The sequence below is a fragment of the Rhagoletis zephyria genome, unplaced genomic scaffold (assembly GCF_001687245.7).
Source record: "Rhagoletis zephyria isolate East Lansing unplaced genomic scaffold, Rhagoletis_zephyria_1.1 Rzeph_scaffold_02947, whole genome shotgun sequence".
NCBI classification, from domain to species: domain Eukaryota; kingdom Metazoa; phylum Arthropoda; class Insecta; order Diptera; family Tephritidae; genus Rhagoletis; species Rhagoletis zephyria.
In genome coordinates, this window is record NW_016160031.1 from 55,194 (window position 1) to 71,921 (window position 16,728).

The following is a 16,728-nucleotide window of genomic DNA, read 5'->3' on the forward strand; positions in this document are numbered from 1 at the left end:
TTCTTCTTTTTAACCACAGAGATGGCAATCAAATTCGTACTGTCAACTTTGACATCAAGCACAAATATGACAGTTAGCTTGTTGATTGTCTAAAAGCACTGTTTGCATTGATCGTTTAACAACACTTTTAACCATATGATTCGTTCCCGCTCAGCTGGTGTAATTACAGCATATAAACAAATCATTCGATTTAAATTTAAACAACAGGCGGGAGATTACACTTGCCTCTACGGCAAAATGGATAACTATTTTGCTGGCGAAATCGTAATATCCGCTTCTCAGGCAAATTTGGAAGTTACGCTTTTGGGTGGACAAAGTTTTCGGTTAGTATAGGCGCTTGTATTTTTTGCATTCTAAGTGTATTGTATTTATCTTAGCTGGAGGAAAGTAGGATCAGCTGGTTTCAATTTTCCGGAATTACATGGAGTTGCCTACAATGCATACTGGGAATTAAGCCAAAGCGCTGCTGCTATTTCCTACAAAGTTTATCCAACACCACAAAAGACCACTAAGTTTCCGCGCAAACATGACTACTATAGAGACTTGTTGCGTCGATATTTGCGACTGGACTTTGATTTGAATAAAAATCTGAACAGTTGGCGTGCAGCACATGAACATTTTTCAACTATTACGCCGCACATGAAAGCGGTTCGTGTACTGGATCAAGAGCCACTTGAGAATATACTGTCGTTCATTTGCAGTCAAAATAATCACATTAAAAGGTAGGAGTTAGTATGGTAAAATCCGCAAAAAACTTTCTCAGTTTGAAAAAAGTATTTTTTTTATGTTGTTGTTTTTGTAACAGCTAACAGCCCCCAAAGAGTTTTTGGGGAGTGTCGCTGGAGTGACCGTCCTTGGGCAGATATAAATCTGGGTCGTTTCGGTTACGTAAACCCGGCTCTCGCGGGAACGGTATTTTTTAAGTTACCTTTATCCCTTTGAGAAAAAAAAGCTTCAACTACAGAGATTTTTCGATGTTAGGATGAGCGCATACCTTTTGTTGTTTGTTGCTATGGTTTCCCGGATAAATCATTTACAAATGCGAACATTTAGCGATTTTACAGCAGCTTTGAAGGCGCCGAACAGGATGTGATGGTCAGCTTCAATATTTTAATTAATTTAATTAATTTTTTAATTTTAAGAAGTCTGAAATTGAAAATGTACAGACATACATATGCACTGTTACTCACAAAATTGCGCGTAAGGTTTTTTGTTGATAATATTCGCAAAAGTTTTAACGCAAAATTGTTTGCTAATTTTGTGTTAAAATATGGCTTATATTTTAGCGAACCTCATTTAAATCCAATAATAAAACTGTGTAGGTACGAAAGTTAACAAAAATTTCCAAAGGTCAGCAAATTCGCAAACTTTTTAATAAGAATTTCTAAAACAATTCAGCTATGCAGTTTTATAGCCCATTAAATTTTCATTAAATTTTAGTATAATGTGCAAATTTCAAATGTCTAAGAATTCGTTTTTCGATTTTTTTTTGCTGACTGTCCTACGCGTTTTTTTCATATAAAAAATTCTGAAAATACTTAATGTGGAAAAAATACGTAGGACAGTCAGTTGAAGTTTGCACATTATTTCACCAAAATTTAATGGGCTATAGAGCNTATAATGTGCAAATTTCAAATGTCTAAGAATTCGTTTTTCGATTTTTTTTTGCTGACTGTCCTACGCGTTTTTTTCATATAAAAAATTCTGAAAATACTTAATGTGGAAAAAATANTATAATGTGCAAATTTCAAATGTCTAAGAATTCGTTTTTCGATTTTTTTTGCTGACTGTCCTACGCGTTTTTTTCATATAAAAAATTCTGAAAATACTTAATGTGGAAAAAATGCGTAGGACAGTCAGTTGAAGTTTGCACATTATTTCACCAAAATTTAATGGGCTATAGAGCTGCATAACTGATTTTTTTTTTAGAAATTCTTGTTAACAAAAAAAAAAAACCGTACGCTCAATTTTGTTAATAACAGTATGTATCTTAAGCTTATAGAATATTCAACGCCAGAACGGGCAACTGAGCGTAAGTAGGCCCATTTTGAGTTTAAACATCCAAATATTCATAATTTTCGTAGAAATCTATTGGGGTATTCACAACGGTGTCGTAAGTGTCGTATTGCTGTATGTCGTAAACTTTAAACGCCTAAAAAATATATTAAGGGGTTCGCAAAGTACCATCGAAGTCATTTTATGAATTTTCGCTTAATTAACCACATAATAACAATAAAAATAGATTGGCGCTTACACATATGCTAGTATTTGGCCGAGATTCTCCTCGGATTTGTGGTGTACGCCTTGATGTTGTTACACAAAGGGGAGGGACCTACAGTTTTACGCCGACTCCGAACGGCGATTGTATTTTTAAGAGAAGCTGTTTAACCACATAATCACATTTAGTTAACCACATATCCACTTAATTTTTTCTATTCAGTAATTTTATTTGCTTAAGAATAAACCATTTTCAACCTTACAACTTTACATATCGTTACCTTAATTCACAGATTATAAGATTTTATTTTTTTTATTTGATTGTTGCAAAAGTTGTGATCGCGGAGATCGGGCTACTCTGCACTTTGAAGATAATAGCAAAAACAACATACTTCAAGAATTAAAAAAAAAAACATACCAACATTCGTTTCGTCTACCTTCTGTTGTAATTCACGATTGAATAGCGCTATAAAATAATAATAGTGCTCCTTGTGTTGTGTGGAAAGCTTACACAGGACAACATTGATTCTGGTGCGGCAAATGCTAAAGCTTTTTTTGATAGACTTTTTTTGTGCTGATTACGAAGCCGTAAGTATAAAGTTTCCATCAGGTCCAGATTTTGAGAAAAACATGGTTAAACTGTCAAAAAATCGCGTTGTTTGCTATATTTGAAAAGCTCTATCAGAGAAAGAAAACGTGATAAAAGCTTCCACTTAGGCTTAAAGCTAGAACTCTCGACTGCTGTCCCCGAAAATACCATCCCTGCATCTTGACCCAAAGGGCACTTATAGTCATTTATTGATCAGCAACAAAATGTTTGATTTTAACAAAAAAATGTTTTCCAATATTTTTTTATTGTTCAATAAATGACTATAAGTGACCATCTATCTATATCTAAGAGAACTAAATGGGAACAAAAGCTTCCGGAACGTTCTGACAAAGCACTAAACGGGAACAAAAGTCTTAGGAACTGTTTCTCGAAGAACCATTTGCGAACTAAATTCTGAGGTACTTTCTGACAGAGGACGAACTGGAACAAATCTTCTATGAACTATTCGCGAAAAATAGAAGCGATAACAAAATTTTTCTCATAGCGTTCCATTAGTTTGAAATGATGGAATATTAAAACTAAACAAAAAAGAACTGAAAGATAATAATGCAAATTAAGTCAACGAAAGACTTAGGACACGAACTTTTCTTGCACAGAAAATCAGAATTTTTTTCATAAGTGGACAGTGCCCCCTAATGATAAATGATCTGGAAGTTGGAATTATACGTTTCCGAGAGATTTGTTCGCAATTTTTTTTTTCGAAATGTTCCCGAACCTTTTGTTCTCATTTTGCTGCCGTTCAAACTGCTCTCAATACTTTTGTTCCCATTTAGTTTATTTGTGGGAACGTTTTTGATATAAAATTTTGTTCTCATGCAGAACTAAACCAAAACCTGAACGCGTTCTCGGTCCCTGCTTTATACACATATTTTTTTTTACTTACGGCTTTTTCGTTTTTTTTTTTTGATATTATGAGTGCAATTTATAAAAACTCATTCAATACGAAATACATCTTTATATAGAAAAAAATACATAAATCCGTCAACAAGCAAAAGAATTTCTATACTAATATTTCTGATGCTATTATAATAAATTTGTATTGGCTACAAAACTGCATACCCAAAAATGTTCGTTGTACACCTTCGAATCAAAAGTGTTTTTATAAGGCAATTACGAATTTCGGCCGAACGTAAGGGTTGCTTTTTTACATTTTTCGTCATAATTTCGGTATTTACCTACAGTCGAATCTTAAAGTATGATGTATCGAAGTTATTGCCTCCAGAAGAAAATTTTTTTGTTTCAAATTTTATTGACGTCAATTATCCCATTCTAGTATTTATCCACCAGATCTCAGCTCTTATCATCCTAACTTACCACCCTAATAGCAGTGCATTAAAGCTCGCCAAAAAGTATTAAAATTTTGCTCCATCATTTCAGGAGAACCACATATTTTAAAACACTTTTTATTGCCGAATGTACATACATACATACCTACATAGTATCTACATAAGTGTCACCGAAAAGTGTAAAAAGGCGAATAAACGTTTTTTTGAAATCGGTTCGCCAAAATGCTTGAGAGTTTCTTTTACATTTTGTGGCTATATATACATGGAGATGAGAGCACAGAGAGTAAATTTAGGTTGACGTATGATCAATTTAAACATGTCGTCGCCCGGATAAATAAATGTCATATGTGAAAATTGAGCCAAATTGAGTTAATAATGCAATAACAAATTAATCAAGCTTATTTAAATCCCGTTAAGGCGTGGCGCACAGGCGCAAAGTTCAGTTTCCTCAATGGAGAATCAAAAAATAATTTTTTTTTTTTATCTAATGATGGGTCGATACTACATTTGCAACACATATAAATTTTGGTCTCCATTGGAGTCGGTTAAGACGTCTCNAGATCTCAGCTCTTATCATCCTAACTTACCACCCTAATAGCAGTGCATTAAAGCTCGCCAAAAAGTATTAAAATTTTGCTCCATCATTTCAGGAGAACCACATATTTTAAAACACTTTTTATTGCCGAATGTACATACATACATACCTACATAGTATCTACATAAGTGTCACCGAAAAGTGTAAAAAGGCGAATAAACGTTTTTTTGAAATCGGTTCGCCAAAATGCTTGAGAGTTTCTTTTACATTTTGTGGCTATATATACATATATGGAGATGAGAGCACAGAGAGTAAATTTAGGTTGACGTATGATCAATTTAAACATGTCGTCGCCCGGATAAATAAATGTCATATGTGAAAATTGAGCCAAATTGAGTTAATAATGCAATAACAAATTAATCAAGCTTATTTAAATCCCGTTAAGGCGTGGCGCACAGGCGCAAAGTTCAGTTTCCTCAATGGAGAATCAAAAAATAATTTTTTTTTTTATCTAATACCCATCATCGATACTACATTTGCAACACATATAAATTTTGGTCTCCATTGGAGTCGGTTAAGGCGTGGCGCACAGGCGCAAAGTTCAGTTTCCTCAATGGAGAATCAAAAAATAATTTTTTTTTTTATCTAATACCCATCATCGATACTACATTTGCAACACATATAAATTTTGGTCTCCATTGGAGTCGGTTAAGACGTCTTCATAGGGTAATCTGAACTTTGACCCCTGTGCGACACGCCTTAACCGACTCCAATCAAGACCAAAATTGATTGATTTGGTAATAGAAATTAAAGCTTGAAGTAATGCTAAAATAAATATCATGCAAATTTTGATAGCAGGTAACTCAAAACTATTAGAATTCAACTTGTCTGTCTCCTTCTTGTATTTATTTTCATATATTTTCCATGCTTCTAGAATTTCCTCAATGGTTGACTGGCTTTGCTCCAAATATGGTGAACGTATTGGACATTTCAACGAACGCGAGGAGTATACATTTCCAAGTTTATCAGTTTTGCGAGAGCATCAATTGGAGGTTTGTATAAAAGCTTGCGATTATATTAATGTTTTCTCAAAAAAAAATTGTACACCTACGAGTATAAAAAAAAATAAATTTCAGCTGGAACCCAGCTTGCGGGAAGCCAAATTTGGCTATCGTGCAAAATTCATCGCACAAACAATTGCCAAAATTGACGAGTTTGGCGGCAAAGCATGGTTTGACAAACTTCGCGCCATGTCCTACGCAGATGCGCGCAACGAACTAGTACGTCTTCCTGGTATTGGTTACAAAGTTGCCGATTGTATTTGCCTTATGTCACTGGGTCACTTGGAGGCTGTGCCAATCGATACTCACATTTATAAAATTGCACAAACTGTTTACATGCAACAGCAATTGGCGCAGGTGAAAACTGTGACGCCGCGCATTTATGATGAAATTGCAAATCATTTTCGCAACGTTTATGGCCCATATGCGGGTTGGGCACAGGCGGTGCTTTTTTGTGCAGATTTGCAACAATTTCAGACAACAAAAGAATCGGCTGCCGCAGTGTCCAGTGTCCAGAGGAAATCGGAGAGTTCTTGCGCTAAGCCAAAGAAGAAACGAAAATAAAAAAAAAATTGCATGTTGCAAAAGCGTTTCTTTTTAGTTTATTTTTTTTTTGAGAAATATATTCTATGTTGAATTGTATTTCACTGTGTTGTGTTGCATAACAGTAAAATTCTTTGAATTTTATTTAATCGTTTTTTTTTTTTGCATTTGCTTTATGCGCTTATATGTAATTTTTGTTTTTGTATAAATAGTTGGTCCGGTAGAAAAAGGTGCTCATAATCACTGCATTGCCTCAATTGTTACGTGGGCATGGAAAAATTATGATTTTCAGCATTTAAATGCCTGTCAGCGGCAATGTTTACGCTAATCTGCAAATTCGGAAAAGAAGTGAACTTTGCTTTATTAAATGCGACAACGTGATTTTGAATGCTACACTTACACTTTTTCTTGCCTGATATTCTTGCAAAATGAACTTGTAGGGAATAGTTTGTAGTAAATAAAATTGCCGCTTACTGATCGTCACGTTGCCTCAATACTGACATCAATTGGTTGTGAAACTCACGTGTTCTACTCATATTTAGCCATCACCATGTAATGTCTGGTCGCCTTCTGCATTGTCCATTGACTTGGACACGGTTTGTACCTGAAAGGGAGGAATGGGGAATGTATCTTTAAACATGTATACATGTACATATATTTTGTATATGAATGCATTTTTAGAAGGCAGTTGCAGTCAAAACATTGAAATTCTATACGAAAATTCCTTTTGTTGACGTGTAGACTGATTATACCATATACTTAGATAAGATGGAGCGATTTGGTTGTGACGTACGGTGGTGATGCATTTAAATAATTATTAGTTTAGTCAAATTGAAGCTTTTAAATGTGTTCATCCCACCACTTACCTGATGGGCCTAAAGTTATCGCCTCGACAAAAGTATACTCCCAGTCGGTGACAACAGGCTCGTGTCGGGTAACGGTCAACGCGACACACATCGCTGAGTAGGTAGAGGGCTCTAATTTCACTATCTTAAACAAAGATGCCACCACAATGTGGTCTCTGACCACTTGCCCGTCATTCCAGCAAAAAACCACACCCAGCGACATCATCGAACACAAAATAAGCTAAACGGGAAGGCTTGAGAAGTAATAAATGCACGCCTAGGTGCTATAACACCCTCTTCATAATGGCAAGTACAATTCCCGAAATTAGAGCGGGGTTTCTCCCTGAAGTGACGGTAGTCGTAGACGTGCGTGATAGGGCCAGACGAATCAATTTGGACGTCCCGAGGATTAAGAAGCTAAATAACGAGACTGGGCAAATCGAAATCAAGCGAGAGAACGGTTTAGAGCACTTAGGCAGCTGCCATCTGGAACCAGTCAACTCTTGGCGACGGTAAAATTTTTGCGCAACCCTTTAAAATGAAATGACCAAGTGGGAAAGCAAGTGCGAGAGCTTTCCGTCGGCAATTCAGAGATTTAATAGCAAGGGGGAGGGATTCCTATCCTTCAGCCGGGGAGAAACGAGGAACCAGGTGCCTCATATAGAAAAAAAACCATATGAAAGAACCCCAGAAGGTATTTCTTTCTGAGCGTGAGAACCTAATAGCTCCTTAAAAGAAAGCATACAAATGTGTCTGTCTAAATGGCTAATAGCGTTTCGCTCCAGACACTATTTGTATTTCTTGTCGAGACTAGATTCTCTACCTTAAATTTACCTAAATATGACATTTATTGTTGAACTCACATGGCCGGTGCTACAATATCAAAGGTCAAAGGTCAGCAGCCAATGGAGTAAAGGGTGAAATGTATTCAACGTTTTGCTTGGCTTATTACCGATAGATATTTTCACCGAAAACTCGATTACTAACAGCGCCATCAGACTGCGTGCCTTGGGGCTCTGAAAGGAAAGGCCGTCCGGGCATAGTTCCATCATTAACGCATTATAGTGTAAAATTAATCGGCCCTATGCTGAATAACGTCATCGTCAGTAAAAGTGACGATACGGCCATCGTCAGCCATGTTACTGCTACGCTGACTATCGTCGACGATAACGATGACGATATTCAGCATAGGGCCAAATATATATTCTACCGAAAACCTGGGTTTACCACAAACCCCGCACGAAATTCCCAAGCCGTATTGAACGGACTCAAGGTAGGGTCCACTTCTTGGAGGTCTTAAGGGTCTTCACGACCGGATCAAAGATGAATTTTCATTAATTTCCTTCCACCTACCAGACCATGCAAGCATTTTGCAGGCTGAAACTTTTTCAATTAAGGAGACAGTAAGGTAGAGCAAAGAGAATGCACCCGCGAGAACACAGACGAATATCTAGATAGCCAAGTAACTATTCAGACACTCTATTCCACCTCTGTTATATCTGAAATAGTGGATGACTGTATGAGAGACGTGGCCTCGATTTCTGATCAATACGAAATTACCCTAATATGGGTGCCGGGGCATAGAGACATTTACGGAGACGAGACAGCAGACGAACTAGCTTGGTGCGGCTCTACACTGAACGTGTCTCACGCCGTAGACATGAGTGTCTCGCTCGGGCAAATCAAGCGCGGAATTGCCGACAGAGGTGGAACTGACCAGAATCGTATAGGATTACCCGGAAGTTCTGGGTGTCCTATGACCCATTTAAAACCAGGGCTCTTTGGGGAATGAGAAAAGAAAATACCTACAAACTTACTACAGTCTGCATAGGGCACTGGCCCCTTGAGATAGATGCCGAAAGGATTGGCTTACCCCTACAACTGGTTTTGTCGCTGCTGCAAAGGCCAGGGAACAAAGGAGACGGTCGAACACTTTCTGTGCGAGTACCCGTTCCTCGCAAGGATGAGGCTAAAGATACGCGGCAAACCATTCCGGTTTCGTAACTCGAAATGACCGCAGAAATGAGAGAGCACCACTCAGTCAGAGTTACTCTCTTCAGTCCGAAGTAGTCAGATTTAGTAAAAAAAATTTTTAAGGGGTAAGGGCTCGATATGTTTATCTAGAACCAGCTATAACTTACTATCTACTCAGTATTTAGGTACATACATAGCTGATAATTGAGGCAAAAACTTACTTTATATTTTCGATGCTTATCTTCCTTATCATTTTCCTGTGGACTATCAGATTCGTCGGTTGTTTTTATAAAAGATGAATAAAATGATGAGAAACTGGAGCCATCCATGTCATCACTGTTACCATTGCTATCTGTATTAGGCTGGAAATGATTAAGCAAAAAATGACATTATATGAAAATTGTGTCGAAAATAGAATTTTTATTTTTTTTTTTTTTCGTGGACATTTAACAGCAAAGCAATTTATATCGAGTTCTTATTTTAGCCTTATATGTTGTTTTACAATGGAAACTTAGAATGTGGCACAGTGCTTCCCTTCCATATAAAATGTGGGCAAAAAACAGAATTATGGACGGATATAAATGAAAATTCGCTTCTTAGTAAAATTGAGGACGCTAAATTCAAAAATGCAATTTGTTTTTGTATAACTTTCATCTTTCACTGCAAATGCAGTTTGATGTTGAAAATTTGGGTTCTTGTGGCATTTACCTGTTAAACTGTTACAAATTTTATTAAAATTATTTAATAAGTTAAATGAATTAGATATTACAATATGGGTATCAATTGAAATGGTTTTGAAAATGCTTTACTTCAAAACGATACGTAGAAGAGTTGCCACATGTTTAAAAAACCAAATTCACTTTAATTAAGCGAATAAGGTAACTGAAATATGTATATTGATTATGGGTATTATAAAAACATATTTAGACATATTTAGCAAGAAATAAGTGAAAAGTAAAAACATTCCTAAGTTAATTTAAGAGTCCAGTAATTTAAAAGGATTGTAATCGGAACAAATCGCTGATTGACAATGTATGTATTTGTAATAAAATAACAAATACGATGTCGTAAACCTTTGGTTTGACACAATTATTATTTTAGTTTACCTAAATTTGACTTTACAAACAGGTGGCAACCCTCTTGGTAATATTTGTAAGCTAAAACCTTCTTAAACCTCTTTCGCCTGACTCCCATATGGTGATACCTATCGATTTCATTTCCTTTAGTTCAAATGGAATTTGATTTTTTAAACAGGTGGCAACCCTCTACATGTAAAGAATATACCCTTTTCATACACATTTCGATTGACATCAACCTCTTAATAATTCATTTAATTTAATAAACAAATTTGAATATAATTTGTTTACAGGTGGCAACTCTCGAAAAAAATAAACCTCTATTGTCCACGAGTCAAGCGTTTTAATTTAACACTTCATTTTTGACAAAAAATGAAAAAATTATTTTATGCATTAGCGAAAAACGCATTACTTCAAAAAGTAAAAAAATTAGCAGGTTTTTATTTCTTTTTACGAAAGCTAAAAACTCTAAAAAATAACATATTTATATATGTATATATTTTTAATTCACTCCATTAAAATTTACCATTTATTGAAATTGAAATAAAAAAATTGTTTTCCTGGAATACTGCAGGGACACCCTGTGTTTAATATTATTCTAAAAGTTTTATTCCAGTAGTTCTCTACTATCTATTTGGAAATAAAAAACCTCAAACCTACATTTTATTTTAAAGAATGCATTTTTGACGTTTGTTTCCGTGGATAGCTTACGCATGGCTATGCTCCTATTAAAATTTGTCGACTTTAGTGGCTTCATGGCGGCATATAATTTATTTTAAAGGGACATTTCTGTTTAATTCTTCTTAGTGGATAAATTAGCTTTACAAAAAGACTAAACACGTTCACATTGCAGACAAAGAATTTTTCGATTTTTACCTACTTAGGCGGCATTGTGTGTCGGTTTGAAATTTTGAAAATTTTACTTTAATTTCGTAGGACATAGATGAGTAGTTCAAGTTTGCTAGAAGTTATGATGATCTCATTTCTACAAAAAGATGTCGCCTTTTGTTTGCCCTTTTCTTTTTTCATGTTCGATTCTTAATTAAAGGCAAAAGGTGTGAAAATGGTGTGTTCATTTCTTAAATTGTCGCAGTCTTGTAAGGAAAAAAGGCACATTCTCTGCCCTTTGAAGCTTTGTCAGGGGAGATGGTTGCCATAAAAATCAGATGGTTTTTTAGACAAGGACAGGATTGAGTGTAACATCAAACACATTTTTTACCGGGGCAGGGCAACATTTTTTGGAGGAAACGAAATCACCATAAGCATTCTGCTTCGACTTACGCACCTTCAGATCATTTCCATTGTCTCGATCCGGTGGCGATGGCATTGGCGAGCCAGCAATACCTTTTTTGGAGGAATCTGAAGGAGCCTTTATAAACATATAAAATAAAATATAAATTTCCCACTCTACACATAATAAATATTTCCTCACCATATTCGAACCGGGTTCGGCTTTAACAGAAGTCGCCTGCGATAATGGACGTTTCAGTTGCGCTGGTGTGATGGAGTGAAATGCGCCTTGTGTCTTTGTGGGCGTTGGCGCCAGCATAAGCGGTTGAGTCTGTTGGCGAAAATAAGATTATCGAAATGACTCCAAGAAGAAAAATTATCCATGCATCCTACCGTTTTGAAAGCACTCGAACTGCTCTCCTGCTCCGATAACGCCAGCGAGTTGGCCATATTTGAGTATGACATGGGCTGGTACATCATTGCCGCTGCGGGATGTGTATAAAACAACGACGGATGCGGATACATAACACCAGTCATATACTGCAATGGCAGTGCCTGCGCCGACGTGCTGGGCATATCGGTCACACTGGGCTTGCCTTGCGTTTGCGTTGCGGCTGCTGCAGCTGTGGCGGGTATATAGTATAATGTGGGGAAGATGCTGTGCTGCGGTGTGAAACCGCTTTGCGCCATTGTTTGCGATGTTTGTGAAGTGGTGAGACCGACCGAGAATGGTGGCCAAAGATTAACATTGCGCGAACAGGAAAGACCAGCCGCAGCATAGGAACCAGCGAAGGATACATCGCCTAGTGTTGTCTGTAGTGTGCCGTACGCTTTGCTGCTGGTATTTGCCACTAGATTGTGGTGATCTCCGTAGTCGCGCTGCGCATCCATAAAGTTCGTGTGTTGATGCTTCGGCTTATTGGCATCGCCCTCCCATGAATGCGAACCACCTCGCTTGAGACCATGCCCTGGACCGCTATATTCCATTATCTTCTCAGACGCCTTCTTGATCTTCTCACCGCAACGACCGCGTGATTCCCGATGTTTTTTCAACATGAATTTCTCCATTTCGTCGTTGTGTTTGTTAAGTAGCGACTCGGTTAATGACACCAGCTGTGCACTGCCCGATGAGGAGCTGGTGCCGGCATTGCTGGTGTTGGTTATGCTGCTCATGTGTATTTGGCTGCCGGAGGTAAAATTTCCCGAAGATCCGCTGCCGCCACTGCCTTCAAAACATTGTACCGGGCTGAGCGTATTTCGTGCATCAGCCGAAATACTGTACGATTCCTCGTTCTTCATGGGGTCGACCTCAACGGGCGCGGTGACTGGCTTGCTGTTAAAAAAACGTTGCAGATTCTCGTTATAATTTAGCTGGTTGTAGCTGGGCGGCGTTTCTGTTGAACTTTTGCTATCGTAGTATTCGTGGTGTGGCGAAATCTCACCCAACATCACTGAGTCGCGCTCGGAGACGGTCAGCTCATTTTCAGGAGGTAGTTCCAGCTTTAGATCAGTGCGTGTAACTTCATCCATTAGGGTTTCCATGAATGAAGCCAACGCTTGACAGCGACGCGAAACTTCCTGCTTTACAGTGTCCGAGGGTCGTGATATCGTTTCGTCCAGCAATTTGAGTATCTCATCCTTAATGTTACGGCTGCGCACTTCGTCCGAAAGTTTTGGTTTATTAACCGGCGCCGTATCGAAAACATTGCAATTTTTGGGGCCTATTAATAAATGTTTATTAGTATTACCATATCTTCCAATGCTCGCTGCCTCATAACTCACCTTGAAACACTCGATGATTTCCTATAACGAATTCCAGTTTACGCGACCACGGATTCACGAAGCTTGTCCACTCTGTCTCCAAGAGTATATAGCAGCCATTCTGTATCAGAAAACGATACGGCTTGCTGCAAAATGAAGCGCCCGCAGTCTGTCCTTTTTTCATAACAGTCTCATAGATTTCCTTCAACACCATCAGATCTTCCGGATGGTAGAAGTCTAATATTGAACGTCCGATAAGATCTTGCGGTAGATAGCCCAACGTAGATACAGCAGCGCTATCCACATGTGAAATGATGCCCGTCGCTGTGTGTCGTATTGAGAATTTAGGGCTTTTGTGTGACAGTATCTCATCTGGCACTGAAACAGGAGGCACAACAAAACGCACTGATGCAAATGAGCCAGCAAACACCAAGTCAAGTTTCTATACATACCTATATAAGAGCTCTTAATAGGCGTAGCACAAATTACTAGCAACATATTTGCTCCGTGTGTAATGAGATTGTCAGGGCGTGCTTTTTCGGGCGCCTCACGAAACGTCAGTCCCAGACGAAACGGCTCATAGCTCACCGGACGTCCAATGACGCCATAGCCACCGGATTTTAAGCCGCGATAACGACGTAGCATTACACAGAAGGTGCTGCGCTCATCCTTGGGTACACTGTTGCGAGATTCCGCGATTGGTATGCCGGTGGTGATTTGACTGGCAAATAAGGCACGATCTTTGGGATGCACGAAATCTATGAATGAACGTCCCAGCCACATGTCACGTGGAAAACCGAGCACATCGGTTATGCTGGGAGTGGTGAAAAGTACGATGCCGTCATGCATTGATATTGCACAGCAGAAATTCTCCTAGGATGCGATGATTGGAAAAGGAAGATACATTCAAATTGAAATTGATGCTTTTTGGGAAGTAATGAATATACATAAACAAAATTTTATATTATGCCAGCCACATTTTATGATTTGGTAAAGCGTCTTTTGAGGTATTGGCATTAAAGTCCTGAAGCAAGTTTATTATCGCTTTATCGGCAGTAAAATGGCCGACGACGATGGGAATAAGGAAATGTGCGCACATATTGTAGTAATAAATTTAAACTGTTATATAGATTGAATTTATCTTTATAAACAGGTGGCAACACTGTTAAAAAGAACAAAACCCTCGCTACTGTTAAGGGCCACATATCTCTAATACTTGCCTAATCCTGTCCGATCCTTTACTTAAATAAAGATTAGACATGGATTAGACACATGAGCAACTTAAAAGTAGTAAGGGTAAGGGAGCTTTGAGTTGCGTCTATATTGCAGAGGACCATCGATATGTACATAGTTGTTCTTATATTTATTTCTATGAATTATTCTTTGTATGTTTTCAAGTTCTTAAATTTTCTTACCTCTTTTAGTTTCCCTCCTTTACCGGAGCTTTCCAATTTTCCTGGCGCCGATTCACAAGTTCTCACAGATTTTCCATCTGGCTGTGTGGTACCTGAAAGTACAAATAAAATAAAAAATTGTTAGTATAGTTTCAATATCAATGCATCGCAATCATCATTTTCTTGATTACGACCACATTAATTGTAATCATAATATTTTTAGGATTACAATTAAAGTGTTCGTAATCGTAATTTTCATGATTACAATTATTGAATTGTAATTTAAAAATTTTTAGGATTGCAATTACAGTACATATTCGTAANCATTAATTGTAATCATAATATTTTTAGGATTACAATTAAAGTGTTCGTAACCGTAATTTTCATGATTACAATTATTGAATTGTAATTTAAAAATTTTTAGGATTGCAATTACAGTACATATTCGTAATCATGGATTGCAAAATTTTCTTGTGGCATATTTATATATAGATTCTCAGTTTCATGTTGCGAATTTGCGAGGCTTTTTTGTAGGTATTCTTGATTCTGTCAGTAGTGAACTATTTACCATTTGGATGGGAGAACTCAATAAAGAGAAGAAACAGATAGCTATTTGCAATTTCGTTGCTGTAAAGCCTGATCCTTTTAACTTTTGAGCACACAAATTTGGAAATTCAGATATTTCAGGTTTTCAATTGAAATTAATATATTAACATATGTATATTTCAATAGTGCTATTGAGCTTCGTACCACGGTTTGTGTGTTAGGAAAAATCAATATAATTTGGCAATATTTTGCAAAAATATCCACTGCATAACTAGTTTTTTATGACTAAGTGGCATTTTTTTCTTTAATAAAAGTGTTCAGAAAAAAATGCATTCAAACTTTTTCAATACAACCACAAATTAAAAAGTGACCTCTTTGGACCCATGGGTTGTAAAGGGTTAAGATGTTTATTTTTTCGAAAAATGTGGGAAAGCAGGATTGAATTAAATGAAGTTTGTTCCAATTTGGGTGCAGTTTAGATACTCAAGATCCGGGCAACCTTTCATTTTCAGGGACAAAAGGACATAGCAGAGCTTGTTTTTGCCCTCTTGTCCTTATATAGCTCACACATTTCATATCATTGACGTTTCAAGCAACCATCTGATTTTTGGGGCAACCATTTCCCCTGACAAAGCTTCAAAGGGCAGAGAATGTGCCTTTTTTTGGCTTGAAAGCGTGTGACATTTTAAGAAAGGAACACACAATTTTTTCATCTTTATTTTAGAATCGAACACGAAAAGAGAAGGGCGCAATCAAACAGCGACATTTTTTGGTAGAAACGGAATTACCATTAAATTTCCAAACGGCAATAATTCTCAGATTTTACTTACATACATTTGTATGTATACATATACATAGTTAAACTTACTTGACAATGGCGACGGTGTGGGAAACTGCAGCGAAATTTCCGACTTAGTTTGTTCGATTGTCTCCTTCTCCGACGGTATTGACGTCTCCTTATTTTCCTTCTGGCGACTGCATTGTGCTACAAATAATATGTAAATACAAATTGATTAACAAATGACTGATTGATGTTTTTGCGTATGAGATACGAAAGTATCAATTTACCAATTGCCTTTTCACAGCCCAAAGTATTTTGTTCCTCGCCCTGTGGCTCGCTTGTGGTGTTTGGGGCATCATCCTGATTTTCCAGAACATTTGTTTGAGCTGAGTATTTCAACTTCTTCTTTTTGCGTGCCTTATCTTTGACGCATTTGATGTGCAATTCGCTGCTGTGATTAAATAACAACAATGAAAAGAAAATAAGAAAAGAAAACAAGCGAGGTGTAAGGAATAGTATTGAATGAGCATTAACGTCATCGATTCACGGCGAGAGAAGCTGGGTAAATTTTGAAGATTTGGTTACACATATATGTATGTACCTGCTTGCTTGTGTTGATGGTTTACCGCCATAGCCGCTGCTGCCGGATGAATTGCTACCGCTGATGCGTGATTTAGAGCTAGCGCTGGAATTAAAAGTTTAAATGTACAGGTAAATTAAGAATTTACGAGAAGTTTTAGGATTAAAAAAGTCTTAACAATAAAATTCTATAACCTTTTATTTCTAGATACGTGTATTACAGTTTTAGTCCACTACCTGAAAAGGCTTTGCATAGAGGCGGAAAAAGTGGAAGTGACACTATGTATATG

The 16,728-nt window shown here is 37.3% G+C and overlaps 2 protein-coding genes across 7 annotated transcripts; one reads left to right on the forward strand and one right to left on the reverse strand.

Annotated features, from left to right (window-relative positions):
* Positions 1 to 144: 144 nt before the first annotated feature.
* Ogg1 (8-oxoguanine DNA glycosylase) lies at positions 145 to 6,396 on the forward strand. The gene is made up of 4 exons (XM_017622852.1): positions 145 to 323; positions 378 to 722; positions 5,583 to 5,700; positions 5,785 to 6,396. Exons 1-4 carry the CDS (start codon positions 238 to 240, stop codon positions 6,271 to 6,273), a joined length of 1,038 nt encoding a protein of 345 aa, XP_017478341.1. The 5' UTR covers positions 145 to 237; the 3' UTR covers positions 6,274 to 6,396.
* Positions 6,397 to 6,499: 103 nt separating this feature from the next.
* per (period circadian regulator) lies at positions 6,500 to 16,541 on the reverse strand. 6 transcript variants are annotated; one of them, XM_017622850.1, is made up of 12 exons: positions 16,461 to 16,541; positions 16,147 to 16,307; positions 15,947 to 16,063; positions 14,554 to 14,645; positions 13,591 to 14,011; positions 13,160 to 13,516; positions 11,771 to 13,098; positions 11,580 to 11,708; positions 11,433 to 11,516; positions 9,293 to 9,433; positions 6,653 to 6,856; positions 6,500 to 6,581 (listed from the first exon to the last, which is right to left on the reverse strand). In XM_017622850.1, exons 5-11 carry the CDS (start codon positions 13,985 to 13,987, stop codon positions 6,791 to 6,793), a joined length of 2,502 nt encoding a protein of 833 aa, XP_017478339.1. In that variant the 5' UTR covers positions 13,988 to 14,011; positions 14,554 to 14,645; positions 15,947 to 16,063; positions 16,147 to 16,307; positions 16,461 to 16,541; the 3' UTR covers positions 6,500 to 6,581; positions 6,653 to 6,790. The 6 variants fall into 6 exon arrangements, with proteins under 6 accessions (XP_017478339.1, XP_017478337.1, XP_017478338.1 ...); XM_017622848.1 differs by having other exon boundaries at positions 13,160 to 13,543; XM_017622849.1 differs by having other exon boundaries at positions 16,147 to 16,310.
* Positions 16,542 to 16,728: the final 187 nt, after the last annotated feature.

Coding starts and splice junctions, on each gene's coding strand:
- per (XM_017622848.1), bottom strand. CDS start 13,987: ATGCATGACGGCATCGTACTTTTCACCACTCCCAGCATAACCGATGTG. Junction 13,544..13,590: donor TATTAAGAGCTCTTATATAG/GTATGTATAGAA, acceptor CATTTGCATCAG/TGCGTTTTGTTGTGCCTCCT. Junction 6,857..9,292: donor ATAAGCATCGAAAATATAAA/GTAAGTTTTTGC, acceptor CCTCCCTTTCAG/GTACAAACCGTGTCCAAGTC.
- Ogg1 (XM_017622852.1), top strand. CDS start 238: ATGGATAACTATTTTGCTGGCGAAATCGTAATATCCGCTTCTCAGGCA. Junction 324..377: donor TTGGGTGGACAAAGTTTTCG/GTTAGTATAGGC, acceptor TATTTATCTTAG/CTGGAGGAAAGTAGGATCAG. Junction 723..5,582: donor CAAAATAATCACATTAAAAG/GTAGGAGTTAGT, acceptor CCATGCTTCTAG/AATTTCCTCAATGGTTGACT.